The sequence below is a fragment of the Parasteatoda tepidariorum genome, chromosome 9 (assembly GCF_982258835.1).
Source record: "Parasteatoda tepidariorum strain Cologne lab strain chromosome 9, Ptep-v5.0, whole genome shotgun sequence".
Lineage (NCBI taxonomy): Eukaryota > Metazoa > Arthropoda > Arachnida > Araneae > Theridiidae > Parasteatoda > Parasteatoda tepidariorum.
The window spans coordinates 71,572,338-71,596,713 of record NC_141763.1 but is presented as its reverse complement, the minus strand read 5'-3'; the positions used below and the strand labels follow the sequence as shown (position 1 = coordinate 71,596,713).

General features: G+C 26.5%; 1 protein-coding gene across 2 annotated transcripts in view; it reads left to right on the top strand.

The window, feature by feature from the left end:
- The window catches only part of LOC107446878 (uncharacterized), an 84,506-nt gene that overhangs the window by 48,870 nt on the left and 11,260 nt on the right, over positions 1-24,376 (top strand). For both annotated transcript variants that reach the window (XM_016061651.4, XM_016061650.4), the window contains exons 3-4: positions 15,588-15,945; positions 23,281-23,514. In XM_016061651.4, coding sequence (XP_015917137.1) covers positions 15,588-15,945; positions 23,281-23,514 — 592 coding nt within the window. The remainder of the gene's footprint in view (positions 1-15,587; positions 15,946-23,280; positions 23,515-24,376) is intronic.

Here is a 24,376-nt window from a genome sequence, read left to right as displayed (position 1 = left end):
TTAGTTTTAAATATGTTTACTAAATTCATAAACTTCGGTAAAACAACAATATAAATTATTTCCAAAGGAACTAGACTAATACAATTCCAACCCGGCGAGTAGCGACTTATTAACAAGACACTTCGTTTGATGCTTTTACTTGTTGTTGGAGTCAGGTTCGCAGAAAATGCTGTTTGCTAGTTAAATTTAGTAGGAATAACACGATCTGTGACGTAGGCTATAGTATACCCAATTTTAGTAAATTTATTTTAAATAAAATTTAGTTGCTTGGAACTTGAAATGTAAATATTAAAATAACTGTCATGAATTTTGTTGATAGTAGGATAAAAGTAGTTATGATTGAAGTTGCTAGAAGATTTTTGGGGTTAAATTTTTTGCTTTAATATCTCTTGTTATCCCCAATATTTTTAAACAAAATTAATGTTTTTGCTGGGATTTTTCGAATACTGAATTCACCATTCTTTATAATATATATTTTTAAAAGTATTAATTCATTCGAGGTTGTTATTTATCAGAGTAATATTACACAAAGGTTTTAATTTATTAATTAGTAAACAAGATAAATTAAGTTAACTTGCATTCTAGAGAGTAGGTTAAGAGTAAATTGTTCGTATGAATTTAAAGGCTTAATTATTCGTTGCATTAAAATCGATACTTCCCTCCTCGAAACTTCTCTAAAATTTGGCGTTAAAACTTACGCCAGCGATAAAGACGCCAATATATTCGCCACTTATTCCAACTCCCATCCTTTCAAAACATTCACCTGATAGATTACAAAATCAATAAAAATGTCTTCCATCATAGATGAAATGTTCCTTTCGCTTCTCTTTTGGCGCAGTTTACCGTTTCGGAGGATGGTTTTAAGTCGTTCCCTTAAGCTTATTTATTCTTTTTAAACAGCGTTCCTGGAGCATTGATTTTGAAAGCAAAAGGCTTTTCAATAAAGTATAGCGTGATAGTTTTTGATTCGGAAACAACAATGAGATTTTTTTTCTCGTTCTATTTTCTGCAGTTGCGGAAATAAGAAAAATAGAAATTTGGAATATACGAGTTGATAATTAGAAATATATGAATATGACTTTTTGAGAAATAAAATAATTATTAGTACATATGTACTATTTGTATGTGAGATATAACTTCAGTGTTTATAAATGAAATAATAATCTTGGAAAGCTCCAATTCCAACATGTATTTTTATTTGCTGTTTTCTGAATATGTTGGTTATAATTTTTTTTAAAATTTAACTTATAATTTGTAGAGTATAAGACATAGAACATACGAATTTTTGAATGAAAAATACATTAGTTGAGAAATTTATAGTTAAAACGCTTATCGAGTCCTGTTTGGCTTAAAAAAAATTTTCTTTTTCTTCTGCTGATTATAACGCTAACCTTTTTTTTTGTGTGTGTGTGTGATTATTAATGTTTAATTTAATCGCTTAGTATATCCTCTTTTTCTTTAGTCTAAAATAATTGTCTCATATATTGATTAAAATGATTTGATTCTTATTTAATAAATACTAATTTTTTATATTTTCGACAACTAACACATTCACATAAAGTAATGATCGATTTAAATTTCTTTATTTGCTTAAAATTTTTAAAAATATTACTTGAAAGGCTTATTATTGTTTGACTGTATTTATACAGCCAATAATTGTGCTTATAAATATATATTTAAAATTTCCGGAGTCAAATTCAGTGTTATAATTTAAAATTTCAGGAATTCAGCAAAAGATTTCGTGGCATACTGGAATCTTTACTGTTCCTTATAATTGTCATTTAATACTTTTTCATTATCAAAGTAACATTAACAACATTTTTTTTATCTCCCTGCTGTAGATACTTATTGACAGTCTACATTTATACATAATATAAAAAAAAATAATTTTTTATTTTGGGTAATAATAAGAAAAACTTTGATCTGAGTTCTTCATTTTTACGCAGAAAACTTTTCTGTAATTTGCCCAAAAAATAATTGATTTTATCAAGTTAAATTCTAATTTATTGTCTAATGTAAGGAATTAATTTGTGAAATTATAATAGTTAGTTACTTAATAGTGTTGTTTCAAAGTAAATGGTTTATATGCTAAATTTATTTACAAATACATTTAAATTAATAACTGTATAATCTTCAATGCACCAAAGATATTCTATGGATATTATCCCTCTTTGACGCTGCTCGTTCTATATTGTGGGGCAGGGGGGGGGGGTACTCTTTTCATTCATGGGAAATTGCAATAGATTTCTGACACGCCAACGGCGATTTTCCTCCCCCTCCCCAACCAAGATTAATTTATCTTGATTTGTATGTCACGTGCAACGAATAGGATTATTCTAATGTATTTATTGATTACATTTTAAATCTGAAATTTAAATGATCATCCCTAAATGTTTCAAAATCTCCCTTTTATTTTCTTGCAGTCTTCTTTTTGATAAATTGATTGATTGATTTACGTTGAAGTTATTAAAAATGCATTAACTGCTTTCCCTCATTCCTGTGTGTGGGGAATCATTAGGGCATTCAGTATTTAGGGAAGTATTTTTTGATATATGTGTTATTCGTTTTTATGTTTGCGCCCCTCATAAACCATTGCTACCCAAAATAAGCCTTAACGAGTCTTTTATTTTTTTTATTAACCAATGTTTTTAAGTGCAAAAAATTAACACTATTTTTGACGTAAACAATTCTAAATTATTCTTCAATCATAAAATTTTTTTAACAAATTTTTTATATAATGTTTTTTAGATAAAATAAGACATACTAGCTAGATTTTGTTGCTATTAATTTTTTTTTTGTGTGTGTGTGTCTTATATTTATTAAAACAATGATTGAAATTTGGAGGAAAAAACGTAATTTTTGAGCGAACAATTCTATACGTGATGTTGTTTTCAGAATCGTTTTCTAATTTTACCATTTACTATTTTGTTTTCGTTTAAAATAAGACGTAGTAATTGGCTTGCTACTCAAAGTTTGTGTTTACTCGTGTTATTTTCACAAATTTTTTGACGCAATTTTTTGAGATAGCGATTCAATGAATAATACTTATTTTGCAATGATTTTAATTCTTTTTTCCCCTAACGAACACGAACTTTTCGGGGTGACAAATCATTCGAAAGCCGCAGTTGACAACGAATATGAAAAACGACACATGATTATTATATTTCTGTCTATTGTTTATTTTTAAACTGGAGTAAAAGTAACTTAATATTTAAAGAAGAAGAAACTAATTTTTAATATTTGCATGAATAATATTCTCATTGAATTATTACTTCTTTAGTAATCAGTAATAAAGGCAGATTTAAATTCATTAATTTAAAACAATAATTTATATTAAGGAGAATATTTACTCACTCATATTATTTTATGTAAATAATGACGTCCCAAAACTCATTTTCATAAAAATAGTGACATTAAAATAAGCCATTTGCACACACAGCCGAACTAGCGCCTTAAATTTATTGCCAAAAACCTTTTTTTAAAGCTATTCTATAAATCTCACCTCAGCTTCTCAATTCATAAATACATAATCTTAACCCTCTGTCTTTTAAACATATGCTATTTAAAGAAGCTATCGGACCTTGAAGATTTCACCAAAGAAAACTTATTCTATTATGCGGCTGCATAGTAATTATATTCTCGAGTAAAGTCGGAAAAAAAAGAGAAAGATATTTGCTAGAATAGAAACCTCTTTTATTTCTTACTCTACGTTGTTATGGCAACCGCTGCACGAAATAAGCTATTCCTTTTTCTTTGTGTTATTTCTTTACTGTAGCTTATTCCTGGAAGTCTAGTGAAGCTTTACAAAATATTCTGGTGCTTTATTATTGTATAAATATATATATTTTAAAAAATAACCCTTAGCGAATTGTTAGGTCGTCATAAATTATATTTGATGTTTTTTTATTTATTTAATTATTATTCATTTTAGATTAATTTAAGTGCACATGTTTTTTCCGTTATTTCTGACAAGTTAATTTGATAAATTTGCAAATTTCTGATTCATTAATTACCAAAATGATTTATTTAACGTAGAAAGTAATATTTTTGTTAGTGTATTAGATTTATATAAATTGAATGAATTATTGTAATTCACTATTATTCAGAATTAAGTAATTTGATTTTAAAAATGAATAGGCCTATTTTAAATATAAACGGTGCAAATAAGTTTTGTTCGTTATCAAAATCCAACCGATTTAATTAAGTAATAAAATAAAAATTATCTAAACATAGGAACATTCTTCCACATTTTATTTTTAAAGTGAATTGTAATTAAAATGTTAAAAATAGTGTAAAATTTTTTTGCCTTTAGATGAGGAATAAATAATTGAATTGGAATTGAATTTTTATCTCAAAAATTTCATTATTAATGAATTTATTTCTTGTTCTAAGTTGTTATTAATTTTCTCAATATAATTTTTTTGTCACCACATTTAAATTTTCATAATTCATTTAATTTTGTATTTAATTAATTAAAAATTTAAAACGAGTTCTTTCTAATTTAAATAAAAAATTTTACCAATTCTGTTCATTGCAATTTAACTCGCTGAAAGAAAATTATAATTAACAAAGTGAAAGATTCATACTTTTGTTTTCACAGGTTTTTTAATTTTTCTCAATAGTTATTATTAAAAAAAAACACCGCATGATTTGTTTTAAATATTTAAAAATAAATCTACATACCTAGAGTTTTCCTAGTAATTTGATATGATAATTGGGTTAAGTATGTTTTTTTAATTTTTTTTATTATGTATTTAGCCGCGGACGTATAATTTTATCACTATCATAACATAGTTCCAAAGTACTTATAGTTATAATAAAATTTTAATTATTGAAAATGTAATCAAATAATTTGGATTAAATTTTATGCTTCGTTCCCTTGAAGAATCTGAACTCAAAAAATAAATATATATATATATAAGAATTTATTTACCATAAAAGTCACTTTGCCTCTCTCAGGTAATTTTATCCACGTTCGATTAATCTTGTGAATAACCCCCCATCTTATCAGCTAATTTCCCCCTCCACATTCATTTATCCCCCCTTATCTCCTAAGCATTCAGTATTTTATGTAGTTATATTTTAAAAAGTATTTGGCGTTACACATTTTCATCGACATAAAAAATAGTTCAAAAGCAAAAGGCCTTGTTACAAAAATTAATTAAAATGCATCACCGTGACAAGACTTGCACGCGAAAATGAGCTTATGAAACCTAAGATGAAAAATAAATAAACAAGTTCTTTTCTATACTAAAAGGATAGTTTTTCTTTCTTTTTTTTTTACTTGTCGTGCATTGCGTGTTCTAGATGAGAAATTTTTTTTTTTTTTTTTGTTGCTTTTCAATGCTTTTTCAAATTATGCTCTTTCTGACTCCATACTATCGTTTTTAAATTATTGCTGTTTATTTTGTAATGGTTTGAAGAACTTTTTTTATCAATATAATAACAATCAATCTTTAAATAATCTATCTTTAAATATATTATTATGAAATAATGGGATTGTTATTTTATCTCTAACTTAAAATCAAACACTCTTTAATAGATTGCAATGTATTTTTTTTTAAACAAATTATATGGTAAAATAATGCAAGTATATCAGTAAAAAATTTAAAGCCGCACCTTTTTTAAACGTGTTACAATTGGGTACTACTTGCGATTCGAGAAATGTGAATTGATTAAACTTAACCACGTGATTTGAATCAGATTTAATTGGATACCTGCCAGCGACGTCACGCGTGTGCGTCGAACCTTATTGGTTTCTGAATTGACAAATGCCACGATTTACCGACGATGACGACACTTGCAATTATCCGATTATTTGTATATTTTTTAAAAGATTATATTTTTATTTTGCTGAATTTTTTTTCTCTCCAGCTGATATTGTAAAATAACGCAAATCGTATTTCGGTTAAAAATTTAAAGCTGCACCTTTTTAAACGTATTACAATTATTTATAGAAAATGCTATCTGATTGATTTTATCTTATCTTACTGATTTTTTTTTCTTTCTTCTGAAATGAATGTAGAAGTTCTATCTTGAGTAATTTATCATCGACAAATCAATAGTCGTGACAATTTAATATGTATGAGTCATTGAGAAATTGTTTTGAGTGTAATGTTTATGAATTCTAAAAACATTCAGTTGGTTTGGTTAATATTATTTTGTTGGATTTATTTATTTTTTAGCATTTAAAAAAAAAATCTTGAATTTCTCCGTTCATTAAATAGTTCGCACTGTTCTTAAAATTTAAAAATTTAAACGAATAAAAACCGTTATATTTGTGGAATTCTTTTATTTATATATAAAGTCAAACCTCGATGACATGAACTTGAAGAGCTGCACTAAAAACCTCATGATATTGAAAATCGTAATATTTTTAACGTTTAAAATAAACAACGAAGAAACAAATAACAGTTTCTTTGAACAATCCAATACTTAAAAAACCTCACTTTAAAAACAATGTTTTTACTAATTAAAATTATTTATTTTTCATTAGTAGTCTATTACGAATTATTTTTTTACATTTAAAATATATTAAACTACTTTCACCTTTCTCATTTCATCAGCTCATTTTTATTTAAATCATTGTTTTTGTTCATTCGTGCACTTGCGAAAGATTGAGGCGGGAAAAATAGTGACTCGGTTTCTAGATCACGGTTGACTGATTTTAACCTTAATCCACATCACCGAGCGAAGGGGGAAGAATGAAATGTTACTGTTGTATTCATTCACTCTCTCCCTCCCTCTTAGCAGAATTTTTGATTTTTTTTTTCTTCTTTTCCTTCCGACCTACCGTTTATAACAATCTGACCTCGAAAAATGATGGTTTTGCTTCCAAGTTCCTGAAGATGTTTTTTCTTTACCCCATTTTAGTTTTGTATGCTTACTAGAGGTAAAAACGGGCTTAACCCGTGCCCGACATGGGAATGGGCTTTAAATTAAACTGATCTATAAAAATTATATGATTTGATTATTGGGTATGAACAATTTAATGCTGTTAAATGTCAATCATCTGGAAATTGGTAATAACTAATTTATATTTTTAACTTATATCTTAAATAAAAAATTTTTTTAAACATCATAACAATGATATTTTAAAATTTATTCTCCTAATATATATACATACAAATAATAATAGAATAATATAAAATAGAAAACTATTAATGGGAAAAGGCAAAAGTCTTCATCAGGACACATCTTTTGCTATAATTTAATGCGATATTTCTGAATAAAGAATAATTATCCTAAGATAAAAATTATTCTTTATAATGTGTCTATATCGCTAAAAATAAATAAGTTAAAAAAGAGTATGAAATGAAAGAAAGCAGAAACTAAACTTACCGGCGTGTAGCAAAGTAAAAAATGTGGCTTAAAAGTAAAATACTAATTTACTAATTTTTATAATAATTTTTAATAAAATACTAACAAATTTATTAAAATACTAGCAAATATATATAATATTATATATATATTCGATACATATTTCGATACAATTCATGATAACTACTGAATACAAATAATATTGCAAATCTTTTCGATAGCAATGGTTGTCGCATACGTTATAATTATTAATATTGATAAATATCAATTGGGTAATGAGAGAATATTTACTACTGTTAAATTAATTTAAATATTGATATTTCCTGAGGGTACATCACTATATTAAACTCTCCATACAGTTCGGCATAACTTAAAAGGGAAATAAATGCTAAGATGATTTTAAAAATGATTTTATTTATTTGTATTCTTCCGCATATTCTAGCTTAAAATTTTTACTGTGTTTAGTCAAAACTATTTTTCCATTCATAATATCAAATGCATGCATATAGAAAAATGAAGTGTTGATCATGGACATATGCAATAATTTAACATTTCTTGTGTGCAACAAAATTTACATGTTTCATTTTAACTTTATTTGATATTGTGATAATTACATAGAGAGTAGAGTTTTTAATTGGCGTTGTCTCTTATTGTAAAGCAATATGTGTTAAATACATTTTGTTCTTTAATAAATATGAATATTAACTGTATGATTTGATTTAAAAGATAACATTCATTGGTTATAATTAACATTATTGAACAAAGAGCGCATTAAGTTGAGTAAACTGGCAATGCGTGCATTAATAAATAACAAACTGAAACTTTATATCATTTTAATAAGCAATTAATAAATACATCTTGCAAACTAATTAACTAGTAAATATAATATTATTTTAAAATGTCAATTTAGTTTTTAACGAGAAATTATTTTATTTAAAAGTTATCCTTTTTTTTTTGCCCCGTTTTTAAAATATTGTGTTTAAAAACCCATTTTTGGTTGAAACCTGCAAATACGCAAACGATTATTTTTATCAGCGGGAGAATTTTGTGGCTCTTATTCTTGTTACATTGTCGCCATCTAGAAGAGGATTTGTGAACTAAAACTTAATCATTATGTTGAATTAAGAGATTGTGTATCGTACATTAAAAGTCTTTTTACCAACGTTAATTGAATTTTTATCTGCTAATTGTTTTATTTGTAAATAAAATTTTTAACATTTTTAAATACAATAAGACATTTTTTTTTCACTTGAGTTGGTGCAATATTGTCGTATGTCATATTTAAGTTGAGAATTTTCTTCAAAATTTTCTTTTTTCTTGTATTCTTAACAACTTGAATTATAATTTTATGTTTTGGTAAAAATATTTTCTTTATCGATTGTGTTGATATTGTTTTTGTCACACTTTGAAATTGATTTCAATTTTTCTCTCTCGTTATCAATAAATATTAATAAATGAAATAAAAAATAACATTCGTTTAAAAATTCAATGTATAAGCATGCAACATGTTTTTAACATATAATAAATAACAAGTCTAATGTGTTAAAATTTGTTTTATAATTTTATTTGGTAATTATTTTTATAGTTACATTTGATATCAGGCACGTAAAATTTTATTTCTCTTCTGTGCATTAGGAATGTTAAAAGATAAAATAAATAAATAAAAATGCCCTACCAAAATTGTGCTGTAATATTGGTCTTGTTAAATTTTGATCAAAACACTTAATTTATTAATTTATTTTTTAAATATTTTAATTAGATAAAATTTCATGTTTTTATCATGGCGAAAATACAAATATATCGATTTTTCTTGTTTTTGTTAATTTTTATGGGATTCGAACAAACACAGGATGAAGAAAAAAAGAACTTCTGCCAAACGTTCATTTGGCGACTGTTTTTTTCTGACCATTTGAAAAAACGTTCCGCTTGTAGCAACCCTTGACGTTAATGTTGAAGAAGGAAAGGGAAATGATTTTCCTCGGGATTCATATCTTCTTTTTAAAAGGTCTTGTTCAGGTTTACTGCTCTAGAGGGCTTTTCAGTAAACAAACGAGATCTTTCCTTTGTTATCTTGTATTCAGATCCAGTTTAGAAGCTCTTTACCAAACAAAAGGCAGTTCTTCACTAAGTTATTGATAGATATATAGTGCTTCACTAAGTTATTGATAAATACATATGTGTATTTTGAGATCTATCATCGGGAAATAAAAATATGTTATGATATTCAGTTCTTTATTTTCTTTCTTGTTTAAATTTTTTTTAATAATTTCAGTTAATAAATTAAATACGCAACATTATAAATACATGGTGTTGATTATATATTGTAATTGATAATATTTATAAAATTATTTTTTAATTATATTAAAAATTAGATAAAATGACTATTTTCTCAAAATCATTTCTATAAAAAAAGGTAGTTTTAATTAGTTTTAAATTAATTCGTTTTATTAATTAAAAATATATTAAATATAGAGGATTTTGTTTTAATTATGGATTTTTATTTTGTATGATTTTAAATTTTATTTTAACCACAAAAATATTAAAAAAATTACAAAATTTTAATATTAAAGATTTTTTTATTATAAATGCAAAAATTCCATTATTAGAATTATTTTATTCTTAACTATTGTAAATATACCTGAATTGTTATAGAATTATGTATTTGATTATTTTTTAAGTTATTTATTTTCGCGCGTGTAAATATTTTTATTTACGCTTTTTCCATACAATGCTTAATAATTTTCTATACGAACTAGTTTTATTTTTATGTCCTAAAATTAATTGTTACGAAATAATTATGTAGTAATTTATCCTTATGGAAGGGGGGGGAAAAGCAACAACTTAAGTTTAATTTTCGCTCTTTTTACATTTAACCTTATTTATTTTTTTATTTGTTCATTTTTATTAGTATTATTAGAAAACACAGCGTGACTCATTATGTAGATATATTATTAATTGCATGAATTAAATAAAGTACGATGGTTATCTACGCAATGGAGTTAAAAATATTTAGTGTTATATTTATACCACCATGCATTTGAATTGAATAAATAATATCCTATTTCCGCCAAAAGGCTTACAACAAATCTGTTCTAACTTATTCTTGGGGGTTCAGTTTTATCTTATTGGTTTTTCAGCAAAAATCAACATCGTGACCCGTCAAGACAAGTTTCATAGTAGTCATAGCAACCTTGGCAGCTTGCCAGTGAATAAAATCTTTTTCACTAAAAGAAAGCTCCCTCTCACATTCCGGAGGGGGGGGGGTGGCTGGAGAAAAAATAAAATGAAATGTGCTAGAGGAAAAATACTTTTTCTCTGTATTTATTTGCTCTAAAGAAGTTTTATAAAAGAGAGGGGGAACGAGAAAAAAATTAAATGATGAATAATTCCGCTCCGTTGACGATTAGCATTTCCTATTTGAAATGTCTTTTTTTTTTCTTCTTTTCTTTTCATTGCTTTCCGTTTAGTTATCTCGTTCGTATTAATTGAACTGGATTTTTAATATCCCCCAAAGGTTTTCATGACTAAATTGCACTTGTGCTATTAAAAATCGGAATTCCCTTTGCAGTTTTATATCTCTATTTTTTTTCATTGTTTGATAGTCTGCCCATGAATAAAGTACAAAGATTTTAAAAGTTAATTTAATGAATTAAAAAAGAATATGAAATGAAATAAAATATTATTAGAATAAAATATTTCAATTACCTACGTTTTTATGTGTTTTGCATTTTTTTGACGTTTTTGTAGGAAAAACATTTTTTTACACAGTTGATGAGGTTTCGTTTATTTCTTTGTTTTATTTAAAGAATTTGTTTTATATGTTTTGATATTTTTTACAATTTCAATCAGTTTTTTAACCTTAGAATTCTTATTTAGATGATTAAGTTCAGGAAATGATCTAAAATAACGAAAACAAAACAAAATATCAGTCCAAAATTCACCTTTATGAACATAATTTTTTTTTAAAGTACCAGTTCTATGAAAGAATTTTATGTTTTTTTTTCTTCCAACATATATTTATACATTTTTTAAAATTAATTATTTAAGTTGCATACCATCGAATGTATTAGCCAAATTAACTTTCAAAAACAACTACTACTCAACTTATTATGTTTTAGATATATTTTTTTCAATATTTTTTATTTTGTGATTCATTTTTATCCCAATTGTCATGAGAGCTAGTGCTCAGCAATGAAATTTTCCGAAATCCAATTAATTTTTTTAAAATCTATCTTGCCTATAAACGATTATTTCAATGAATGCTTTTAACTTTTTGTTATATGAGTATATTTGATAGCTGCTTAAACTGATAAAAAGATTTTTAAAAAATATGTATTTCTAAAAGAGATAAAAAAAAATTCAATTTAAATTTATTTTTTATATATGACCATGGACTTAAAATCATCAGTGATTGCTTCAAATCGGCGTAAATATTTTAAAATTCAAGCAACTTTCACATAACTTTTTCTTTTTTTAATTTTTTTTTATCCATATACTGGAAGTATAAATTTCCTATCACAGATTCATGATTTTTTTAAAAAAAATTTTCATCATTATTATTAGCATTTAAATTAATTTTAAGGATTCATTATATATATATTTTTTTAATCAATTGCTACTACACTTTACCGCTCCGTTCCCACAGTTGGTTAAAGCGTTGCTCACACCGCTGGTGTGGAAGTTTGGATTGGATGATTAAAAATATTAATTGCTACAAATCTCGGTTTTAGTTCGAAATAAAGTTAATTGTAAATTTTACATCTATTTATTGTATTGAATATAAAATGTATATTTAGTTAACTATATAAATTAGTAATTATTGTTTATTTATTTTGATCCATTTAATTTTAGAAAAATGCAACGTATTTAAGCACACCGATACAGGAGAAAAAAGGAAAAAAGAAGGTTTTCTTTTGTAGTCCATTCAAGCATAGAGATATTAATCTTAATAGGGTAAACTAACCAGTGAAGGAACACTTAAGCTTCGCTTGCCTTTTAAAAAATAATATTAATTTCAAAATTCGTAATTTTAGTTAAATGACAATGTCAACATATTTGTTACTAATTGCAAATTATGTAAAAAAAATTGTGGAGAACTTACATAATATTGTTTTAAAGTCTTGGAGGTTCAAATAACAAGTAGTAAGAAGACCAAGTGAAGGAACAGCTCTTACCAGTGAAGGAACACAAAATTACCCAGTTAAGGAACACTTAATTTTGGTTATTTTTTAATGCTCTTTATGAATTTATAAGCCATACAAATATTTAAAAACAAGCCTGTTCTTGAAATTATAGCATATAAATACTTGAAAAATGTTAACTTTTTTTTGTAATCATGAATTGAAAATTAAAGCGTAAACATATTTACACATACTGTTCATTCACTGGAAAATCTATGCCCAGTAAAGGAACATACCTGTTCCCTCTCTGGTTAGAAGTTGTTTTTCGTATTCCTAACATACTTTTGATGCGGAACATCACTAAAGTTACAAGAAAATTAAAGTTTATCTTTTATTTTCATTAACTTAGAAAAAAAAAACAGTAAAGGAACACTTGTTCCTTCACTGGTTTTTCATTGTTTGATGATCCAGTGAATAAACACCCCCTTATCTCCGTACTTTATTAAGCTATGATGCTTAAAAAAAATAAAACTTAACTTCAATAACTATATTTTGAATTCTCTTTTTCACAGTGAGAAAAATAATACTATTACATGCAATTAATTCCACTTCAAACATATAAATACAAACATTCACCTTATAATTTTTTCAACGAAACAAGGTGTTGCAGAGATAATAACAAATTCAAAAAATTTTCCAGCGAAGTCAATTTGACCAGCTAATCCAAAATATTGCTAGATGACTTCCTATTGTTTGGCAGTAAGCTATTGTTACCAATCAATCTAAAGAAAAACTTTCAAATTCTTATTTTTTATCAATATATATGAAATGTTTCTTCACTGGGTGGTTTACCCTAGATAGATTTTGTATTTAATATGAACGCAAAAAATATGTTCGTAATAAATATTTTTAGAATTTTTATGAAAATCTTAAACCCTAATTATTGTTATTTTTGTGATAAAAACTGGTTACATAATCACAATCAGTAATTATATACAAAAATCATATTTACTCGCTTTATAGGTTGTTAAAAAAAACTTAATAATAATTAAAGATGAAAAATAAGTTCTCCTAGAATGAAAATACTTAAGACTCACGTTCAAGAAAATTTTGAGATTAAAAGATTCTATATGCGCTTCTCCCTCTAGATTAAATGTTGAAGTGCAGAGGAGGGTGTAAGGAAGGGTGGTTCGTAATTAATTCGACATTATCTGCTTTTCAAGCATTTGCGATGCATGGCTGACGGCTTGCACTTATGCATTGTTGATAACATCTAAAACTAATTACTTATTGTTTAAAGCGACGAAAGATAATTATAAAGTTAGAAAAGATGAAATTTTTTTTTTATTCTTCTTAAAATTTAGCCGGCGGGATTTTAAACTCCTTGGTAATGTATGCATATTTCGTAATTAACTTGGTTAGAAAGGAAGCTTTCCTAGAAGAAAGAAAAACAATCGTTTTTAATAAAAATGGAATTTCAATGGAATAAAAAAAAATTATTATAATGAAGTTTTGTTTTTCATTCCTGCTTCCTTTTTTTCCCTTTCTATCTAGCATTACGATTATATCGTTAGGAAACGTTTTCTTGCGTTTTATTTTGGTGGAAATTTTTTTCCCATTCGTTTGGCATTCTTTCTTCCTCTTTTTCTTAGCCAATTACATTTATTGGTGCTGTTCTTCTATCTCATTTTTTATTGCTTAGATCATCCTTTAAAAACCACTGTTTTCACTGCGAAGAGTATAATTAAAAATAGTTTTCTCATGGCTTTTAAATATATTTTATACCTTGTTTTAAAATTAAATAGATCTTCAGTTGTGATTATTGAAAAAATTATCATTTGTGTTTTTATTCCCCCCTCCCTCTTCTCATTTTTAAATGAAATACATCAGATTTTGTTTGGGTATTACTCCTTGATTTATAAGAATTTCCAATTTTTTTATAGTTTTCTGCCAATTTTTTTAAAAGTTATTATAAAAACTGATTGTTGATCAATGTATTTTTTGTACTTAATTAAATAGTTTTTAGCCTTTGTTAAATATCAGAAAGGAAAATATTTATTTTTATTATGTATATGTTAAATATTTGTGTCTTCATCAAAACCTTTTTATGTAGCATGTATTCAAGTTAGTTTTAGCTGAAGCGTACTTCCTTACCAAGTTTAATTGGATATTAATTAAATAAATTTAATACGTTACCTTTTCTGATTATTTTCTGATCTTATAAAATTATAGTTTGCGTTTTAACATATTCGATGGAATTTATTAATATTTCTTTAATTTATGGAACAAGTTTTTAATATATCATTTAATTAAGTCATTAGTATATATTAAATTTAATGATATCTTATTTATTAATTGGTATAACATTTAATAAAAACGCTAAAAATTTATCTTCCTTGAGGATTCTTTTTCTTGGAAAATCACTTAATTTTTTTAGCTTTAATTTTATACTAATGTCAGAATTAAAAATGTGAAATGAAACGTAATATTTGATTCAATTATTGTTTATGTGTTGTAAATAATTTATATTATTCCCAGTGCCGATTTTATTTATTTATTAAAAAATAATCTTTCTTTTGGTTTTTATATTACATTGATTATTTGAAAACGACTTAGTTATATTTTCTAGCTTTAATTATAACTTCGTCAGAATTAAAAATGTGGAATAAAATTTTATATTTGATTCAATTACTGTTTATGTGTTGTAAATAATTTGTATTATTCCAAGTACTGATTTTATTTATTTATTTATTAGAAAAATAATCTTTCTTGGGGTTTTTATATTGCTTTGATTATTTGAAAACGACTTAATTATATTTTCTAGCTTTAATTATAACTTTGTCAAAATTAAAAATGTGGAATAAAACGTAATATTTGATTCAATTACTGTTTATATGTTGTAAAAAATTTATATTATTCCCAGTGCTGATTTTATTTATTTATTAAAAAAATAATCTTTCTTGGGGTTTTTATATTACTTTGATTATTTGAAAACGACTTAATTATATTTTCTAGCTTTAATTATAACTTCGTCAGAATTAAAAATGTGGAATAAAGCGTAATATTTTATTCAATTACTGTTTATGTGTTGTAAATAATTTATATTATTCCCAGTGCTGATTTTATTTATTTATTTTGTTTCCTTAGGATGAAGTTTTGGTCGCTTCAGACCGTGTCGTGTTGAAATTAGATGATCTCGTGAGCTGGATCACGGAAGAAGTCGAATGGAATCACGGAATCGTCGCTCCCCGACCTGAAAGTTCAGCACCCTCTCCCCCATCATCGGCCCCATCTGAAGTATCCAGCGATGACACCATAGTCATCAAAAAAGAAGAAAAAGACGAGCAATTCAACGACGACAACAATAATGACACTTCTTCTTCCACGCTACCTTCGCGGAATTCCACAGAAACTGAAAGCAATCCCGCTGTTGACGAAGGGGATTGCGACAAGAAAAAAGCAACCGATGTGAAAGAGGAAAATGTTAGGGATATTGCCACTCAAGGTAATATTTCTATTTTGATGCTTCCCATTATCGTCTGCGTCGCTTTTTCTTTTATGTTCTAGATTTCGCGAAGTGTGGCGTGACTGCTTGCGCGCTCCAACGCTTACTACATATTTATTTATAATTTTATTAACGAAGAACAACTAAACAAAAACATTAAAATGGTTTTGTCAAATTAATTGGTTATAGTTCGTAATAACCCATATCATGTTGGTATGTTATTACAGTTATATTGTTTTGAATCTAAAAGTATTTTTGCTTGATGAAGTAAAATCGAAATGAAAATACGCATTTTTTATCAATTATAATACAAAACTAATGTAATTTTTTAAAAATTAACATATAATAGGACTAATAACTTCAAAATAAGTTTAATTGAAATAAGTATAAATTTGTGTATACAGCGTTATTCATAAAGCAGTAAATGCACTGTTAGTTTTTTTTTTTTAAATGAAATGTTATTAAATTATAGTTGTCTTATGGCTATTACCGAATACTATAATTTCGTTTGAAGTTTCACAATACTAAATTTCTGTTATTATTTATTTACGAATTTTTAAGAAAAGCTCTCTACTTCCAAAGTGACATGATTTTAAATTTGGGTTAATTATTATATCAATATGCGCATTGAATTTCGCTCCCAAATTGTTTTTCTAAGAAACAAAGTATTTAATTTTAATAGACAATAAAACTAATTAACATTATTCGAAAGTCGTGAAACTGAAATGCCCGCATTATTCAAATTAAAATTAAAACATAAAAACTATTAAAAGTTATATATTGACATTCAAAAATCCCCCAGGTATATTAATTAATGCCACCTTTGAACGCTATCGAAGAATCTTTTTTTTTATTTATTAATATTTCATTTAATGATATTCATAAATCTTAATGTCACCACATTATATATTCCATACTACGCAGATGCTTAAAAAGGACAATGACGCACAAAAAGCGAGGAAAAACCAAGGTCGGTTTCATTATAAAAAAATATATAAAAGAGCGTTGAAGAGTTGTTTGCATCCTGCTCTGTAGAACTCGATTAAATAATGAAAACGATATTTTTTGTAAGAAACAAAAACAGAGGCGCGGAGTTCTTTTTCTTTAAGAGTCATCTCACGTATGGATTTGCAGGCGGCAGGAAATTGTAATTACCGCTAGGAGCCAATCGTTGCTTTGGATTCAATAATAAAATTGGAATAACTGGATGTCTCCTGAGATAAAGGAGGACATCTTTAAAAGAAAAAAAGCCAGATTTATAAATCAGATTTTTTTTCTTCCTTCTCCTCTCAATTCGACCTCAATTTAAATCTAAGTCAAATAAATTTTCGTTAAAGGTGCTATTTCTGTTACTAACTTTATACTATTTAATCACTAATGTTTCTGAGTTAATATGCAATATATCGAAAGAATACAGATCGTTATGAAATAGTTCGTATTCTCTTAAACTTTATTCATGTATGCATTTATACATTTAGATTATTTTGAATAAATGCCTTGTGAATAAATTACTTGTGAACTAATGAAGAAAGAAATCCCTTTAAAATTACGAAAATATTCAGTTTGGCAGAAAAGAAAAAAAAACTTCTGAGTAAGTATTAGGGACAAGGTTTGCGATTTGTTTAATTTTGCTCACAAGGTCTGAAATCACAATAAAGAAGCTTGCGTTATATTTGAAGGGTTCTTTATGGTATCTAATAAGCTGAGGTGCTTGCAATTTTAACTTAAAAAATATTTAGGTTGCAATACAAGTTTATATTATTATTTTTAAGATTTGATTTGTTTTTAATGAATTCGAATTTTTATTTTTAATTTTGCAAGTTTGAAATCTATTTGCAACCTTGGCAATTGTAGTTAGCGCGACAGACAATGACAAAGTATTCATGAAAATTGATACTTCTTTCAAACTAAACAAATTTACAAAAAAATTTTTTCTTCAGTATTTAAGTATAAAGAAATGGTGTAAAAATTAGTAGGCGTTAAATTTTCTTACAATCGATGTTAAATGTTACATCTTTATATGTTATATCTTTACCATATGTAAGTAATCTGAATATTATATTTTATTTAAAAAAATTTTCTCCATAAATTTTAACTAAATATAGTCATGAATTTCCACATACTGAATTAGCGGGCTCGGGCCCAAAAAATCCTAGCGATCTTGTGCTCGGATTTGAACTTATGGAGCTTCTAAGAGTGAAAGCAAAGTCACTGTCCTCGAAGTGCTAAATCTTTTACTTTTGTTTTCACAAACAATGTACGTATCTACTTTCAGACGCATACAATTAACTATGTATGTTACTAGTACTACTTTTTATTAACTATTTACTAATTTTAAGCAACGTGATTGTTTTCTACTGTATAATAACAGTAATACATAATTATTATTGTTTTTAATATTATCGTTTTTAGAGAATTATTGCTTAAAAACAATTAGTTTCACTAAAATATTTATCTTTTGATTATCCAGAAAATACTACCTTTTAAAATATCTCTTTGTTTATAAAATTAAAACTGCTCTATCTTTTTTTTAACTCCTGCGTGTACTTATTCAAAAGAAATTGTCCTTTTCAATTTATTTAGCTTCCTTTTTTGTCCTGATCTTAAACGTCATTGTTGTACTTTTTTTTTATCTCTTTCTTTTATCTGATCATTAATCTGTGAAACTGGCGGTGGAGAAACGAGTGGAAAAAAAGAAACCTGTTCCCCTTATAAAGTTATTTTTTACTTGACCCAGCTGATTTTTTTTCTCTCGTCTTTGTCTTATTTTTTTTCCTATCATCTCCCTCTTTAGCGTTTTCAAGGTGAGGGTGAAGCTTGCTTTCTCTGTAATTGGGCTTAATTGACTATGACCTCTTTCTGTTTTTTTTTTTGTCCCCCCTTTTTTTTCTCTTAAGTTGTCTAATAGAAGATTAAAAACAATAAACGTTACTTTTTTCAGCGGATAATCTAACTAAAACCAAAGTAAAATGTTTTCTAATTGTAATATGGTTGTAAAAATCGTGAAACTGTGAAATTTATTTAACAATTTTCAGATATATCTTTCAAACCATTTTAACCAGTATAAATGAATATCATTATACATAATTTTAAGTGTATTAATATTATTTTATTTTTTCTCTTAAATATCCCATTAACCCTACAATGCCGAAAGCATTTATATATATCAACAACAAGGTTATATAATATAATGATTTCACCTTGTTTTAAATAAAAAATTAGATTAAACTTAAGATTCTTTATAATTTAGTAATTAACAAATTGTATTTTGCAATCTAACTTTAGTAATCATAAAAATTTTATGCACTGTAACGGGAGTATATTTATAAATAAAAACCTAAATAAAAATTAGAGAGCGTTGAAGAAAATTTTTTCATCTGAAAACCAGCAATTTAAGAAATCAATAAAATATTTCAACGGCTATTAAATAAATAAATTTAAAAAAAAAATGCGAAACAGATGAAATAAATAAATCACGGATCGCTGTTTACAGTGTTTTCATCGCAGAAAAAAAATGGGTGAGAATTTCTCACCCTTTCTCAAAAACAGGGTGAGATTTCAGAAAGTTAAGTGAGATTTCTAAAAATAAAAAGCACAAAGAGACTTGAAAAAAAATCATTTCTTTAATTATAATACATTTTTAACATCTTCTAATTTTTAAAGCATTGAATATTTTTGCTGCATCATCATATGCAAAATGTTCTACATCTACTTTTTCATCAGCTATTCTCATTAGGTTGCTCAAATGAGTGTTTGTTTCGTTTTGATCGTTTCTACCCACATTTGTTTCATTTTCATTTGTCCGTTTCGGAGTAGAAGATATTGCCTTTTCAAGGTATTTGTCCATCTTACATTAATGGGCAAAAAATTTGAACTTCTTACATGGAGAAACCTTAACTTCGGTAAACACGTGGTTGCAGAGAAATGCGTTCTGAAAGAGGTTTCGTGGTTCGGAGGGATGGTGTTCTGTTGTTCTTAAAGGTTCTGAACAATACTGGTAAATAGGGAAGCTAGATAATGGGGCAGATGTTGAAAATAATGAAAGATCCAGGAAGAAAAATGTAACGGATTTTATTCTAAATGGCGCAATGAGAAATTTTTTTCAAAATGCGAGAAATTCGCGAATTTTGAAATTAGTTTATAGAATGCTCGAATTTCTCGCGGTAATCATTTTTTAATGCGAGAAAAGAAAAAAATATGCGAGAGTCTCGCGTTCTCGCGCTGTAGTGAAAACACATGTAAAACACATGTAATTTTGTTACTACTAGTAACAAAATAAAAAAAATTTTATTGCCTTTTAATTGATATGAAAGATGCTTGAATTCCAGTTTTTTTATTTTTTATTTTGAACCGCTTTTTACATTTTGGCGTGAAATCCCTTTGAAGAAACTAAATTTGTTAATATCACTTTATATTTATGTATGGGAAATTTTTTTTTTTTAAATTTATTTTACTTATTACATTCTTTAAAAATTCTAAAGAAAAATCATGCAGATTATAAATAAAAAAAGCATTTTAAACAATCAACTTTATTGCATTGCAAGCACTCGACCCGTATGATTTGCCATTTTTTAAAAATATTTTTATAAATTAACGTTTCATTATTATAATAATATTTGAATTAACTATTGAGAAAATTTCTAGACAGTTTAATTCAGTTGTTACGTTTTCATATTAAACTACGCTTGTACCTGGATTTAATAAAATCTTAACTCCTTAATTTTCTGAACTTATCCCTGTAAAATCTTATTTTAAATCTAGTATCTTTATTCTATTCTTTCTACGTTGCTAAATTCTAGATAATCATCAGAATCAACTTTTCTTTCCGTGTTGTCTAGAAAGATTAGTTAAGCGAGCGAAAATCTATTTTAAAAGCGGCCAATGTCAGGCGACTAAACTCTACTTTTGAATTATGATTACAAAATCGCTTGTGAGAAGAGATGATTTATCAACGTTGATGACATATTTTCAGAGGGATTATATGGTGGATGTGCTTTTGGAAGAAAATGTCCAGCTTTCACTTTCACAGCTTCTCGCATTTATTAAATGATCGGATCATTGTTTACACTTTAGCGTACTTCATCTCAGTTAACGAGGTTATTCTTCAAATTTATATTGCATTTGAAACGCAATTAGAATTGACTAAATGAACTGTTAACAAATAGGTTGCGTTTTCCTTTCAAGGAAAAGTAAAATGTCTTTATTGAATTGTAAATTTTAGAAATTTCGTGTTAAAAAAATAATTAAGCGTTTATAAAAAAAAAGTCTCTCTCTCTATATATTTGTTTATTTTTTACATAAAATAGATAGATCGAAGTCTATTTTCTCATACGCATTTTCATCTTTTGCATCTATTCTGAAATTGTTAAATTCATTATCTAATTTAATGACTTTTCAGATGGTCTGAAATTTTTAACTTAAATGCACATTAGAACATTTGCTTGAAGGAGCTGTTCCTAAATCCCGTAATCTTTTTTTTTAGAGTTCTCTTCCCTCAATGTAATCCCTGCTGACCCCCCCCCCCCCCGATTATCTAAGATGTAATTTTCTTATGGTAATAGTACAAAAGACATTATGTAATTCTAAAGAAAAATCTTTTGTACTCCGGTGTAGTTTTTGAGACCTTTTAAAGAACCTACCTCTTAATCCTATCTCACAATTTGTGAGGGAGCAAGATTTGGTGAAAACATGGAATGTAAAAAACTTCCCATTCCATTCTTTCTTATGTATTGCTTCTGAAAGCTATAACCATCTTAGAATACAATTTTGCTGTAAGGTGAATACAGCACCCATAAATTTCTTCCACCCTTAATATATAATAATTTAAACCTAATCATAATATTAATTATTTAAGCCGTGGACTTAACACATTCTAACTATGAAATAAATCATTTATAGAACCTGATACGCTTTTTATTGTTACTCTTGCTTATTGTGCATATCATAATAATTTAAAGTCATATTAAACTATACATACAGAGTATTAAACATTGTAAAAGTCCTGCCTTTTCTAAATAATCTTATCTTCATTTTATTACCATACAACTACAGCTATGTTATTCTTTAAATATTTAATGTCGATGTTATAATTCGGAGGCGAATTACTTATCTAATAATTGCATATACCTATTATGATGTGAAGTAATGTAGTATTTGATCAAATTTTTTTTTACAGAAATATGAAAGATTTTTCAAACTGTTACATTATTATTAAATATTAATATCCAGCCAATTGTGATATTCTTTCAAGTTTTATGTTGCATTGTTATTATCAGTAATTGAATTTCAAATACTTGTTTCCTTTCAAAATATGATATATCCCCACTATCACATAAGCTATGGAGATAAACTGATAACGGGCAATGGGAGAAAAATTGAATAATTTTGAATGAATCTTTATGAATAATTCATTTTCATTTCCATAATAAACGGCATTATATATTTTGCTGAGTATTATTCAAGGCAGAATGAGTTGAAACATTTAGGATTTTGTACATGGAATAGTTTTTCTTTATTTTTTGATTTCTTGCACTTTAAAATCTAATTTAGTTTTAATTATAACTAACTTTTGTTTATTTGTAATTTTATTTATTTCTTTTTTTGGTTATTTTCTTCGTATAAATTATTTTCTTTTGTTGATTAAATTTGTTATGTAAGAATTTTTAAAATTTACATTCAGCAACTGTAATTTAGTTTTGAATTTATTTTTTTTATATTTGATTATAGAATAGTATAATATTTAAATATCTTACTGTATGTTTAATTTTAAATCTAAACAGTTTTTTTTTAAATAGTTTGTAATTATGCTAATTCTATAGCATCTCTTGACATCTGATTTATTTTAATTAGCTTTCATTAATAATGCTATTAAGACTAAAACAAGATCTTTGATTTTTGTTTGAGGGAGAAAATGTATTTCTTAAAAGAAATTATTTATTTATTTATTTTGGAATATTTGTAGGTAAAATTAGTATTGCAATTTTTTTTTTCTCCAAGAATCTAAAGTAATTTAAAGTAACACTTAAATAAAGGCTATAACTCTTAACGTACAAAATTATGTAAATTATTAATCAATCATCTTGAATTTCTATACCATAAAGAACATTTCTTCTGAGCCAAAATTTTTTTTTACAAATTTTAAAAATGGTTTTTTGACGATCTACATTATACAGTTGATTTTTCCAAAACTCAGTAAAATGCATAAAACTCCCCCACTAGTTTCTCAAGGGTAAAAAGCAAAATAACGTAATATAAATTTTTTTTTTCCAATTACCTTTTTTATTTAATGAAATATGTTTTTTTAATGGTTATTATAAAAATATAATTATTTTTTAGATGATGAATCAAAGGATACAAAAGTTCTTGTATTATCATATCAATCATACTGCCGATATCGGACCATTTTACGACGTCTTGATGGCGGAGATCCCAATGAATGGTTGCAAAATGACATGGTCCTTGCTTTGGGTGGCTTTGCCCCTCCGAGTAACAAGACACATGTTTTATTCTGCAGAGACATGTTTGAACATGATGAGCTTGCCCACCATGAACTTAACTGTGAATACTTAGGTAACTAGTTTAAAAAGTTTTTGTCAATTTCAAATTAAAATATGTAATAATCTTTGAATTGTTGCATTTGTTTTCAGAGACCCGTATTTGGATTACAATATTTGTGTGTGTGTGGGGGAGGGGGAGATCCAAATATTTTTTTAGAAAATTTCTAATCATATGCATATACGTATATGTATATTGTGATAATAATATAGTATTCAATCTTGTAAGGAAATTTTTTTGGGGGACAGATCCCCTTTAAACTTTCCCTCGGTTATGTTTCTGGTGGCACCAGCTTGTTTAAATAGTAAATTTGGCCTGTATGCAATACCAACTCCATTGCCACAATCATGTACCATTGGTTTTAAAATTGTACATCCTTAACCTCCATTACCCCTTGGCATGCCACAGGCTGTTGCAGGAATATTTTTCTAGTGCCTTTGAGCCTTTAGGACATATATTTTTATTTAAATTATTCAATGCAGAACTTATAAGTATCATACTTAGAATTGTTTGCACAATTTGTTTCATACATTAGTACATTTAAAAGTTTAATAGCTGAAGACACGTGCCTCTTTCAACAGGCTGTTGCAGGAATATTTTTCTAGTGCCTTTGAGCCTTTAGGACATTTATTTTTATTTAAATTGTTTAATGCAGAACTTATAAGTATCATACTTAGAATTGTTTGCACAATTTGTTTCATACATTAGTACATTTAAAAGTTTAATAGCTGAAGACACGTGCCTCTTTTTCTCCCCAAGACCACAAATAGCTTTCTGCATCAATTGTGCCATGTTCTTCCAGTATGAAAATTACTTCATATGTGCTTGATTTCTTCTTTATTTAATATTTTTCAATGTTATAACTATTTTGCTGTAA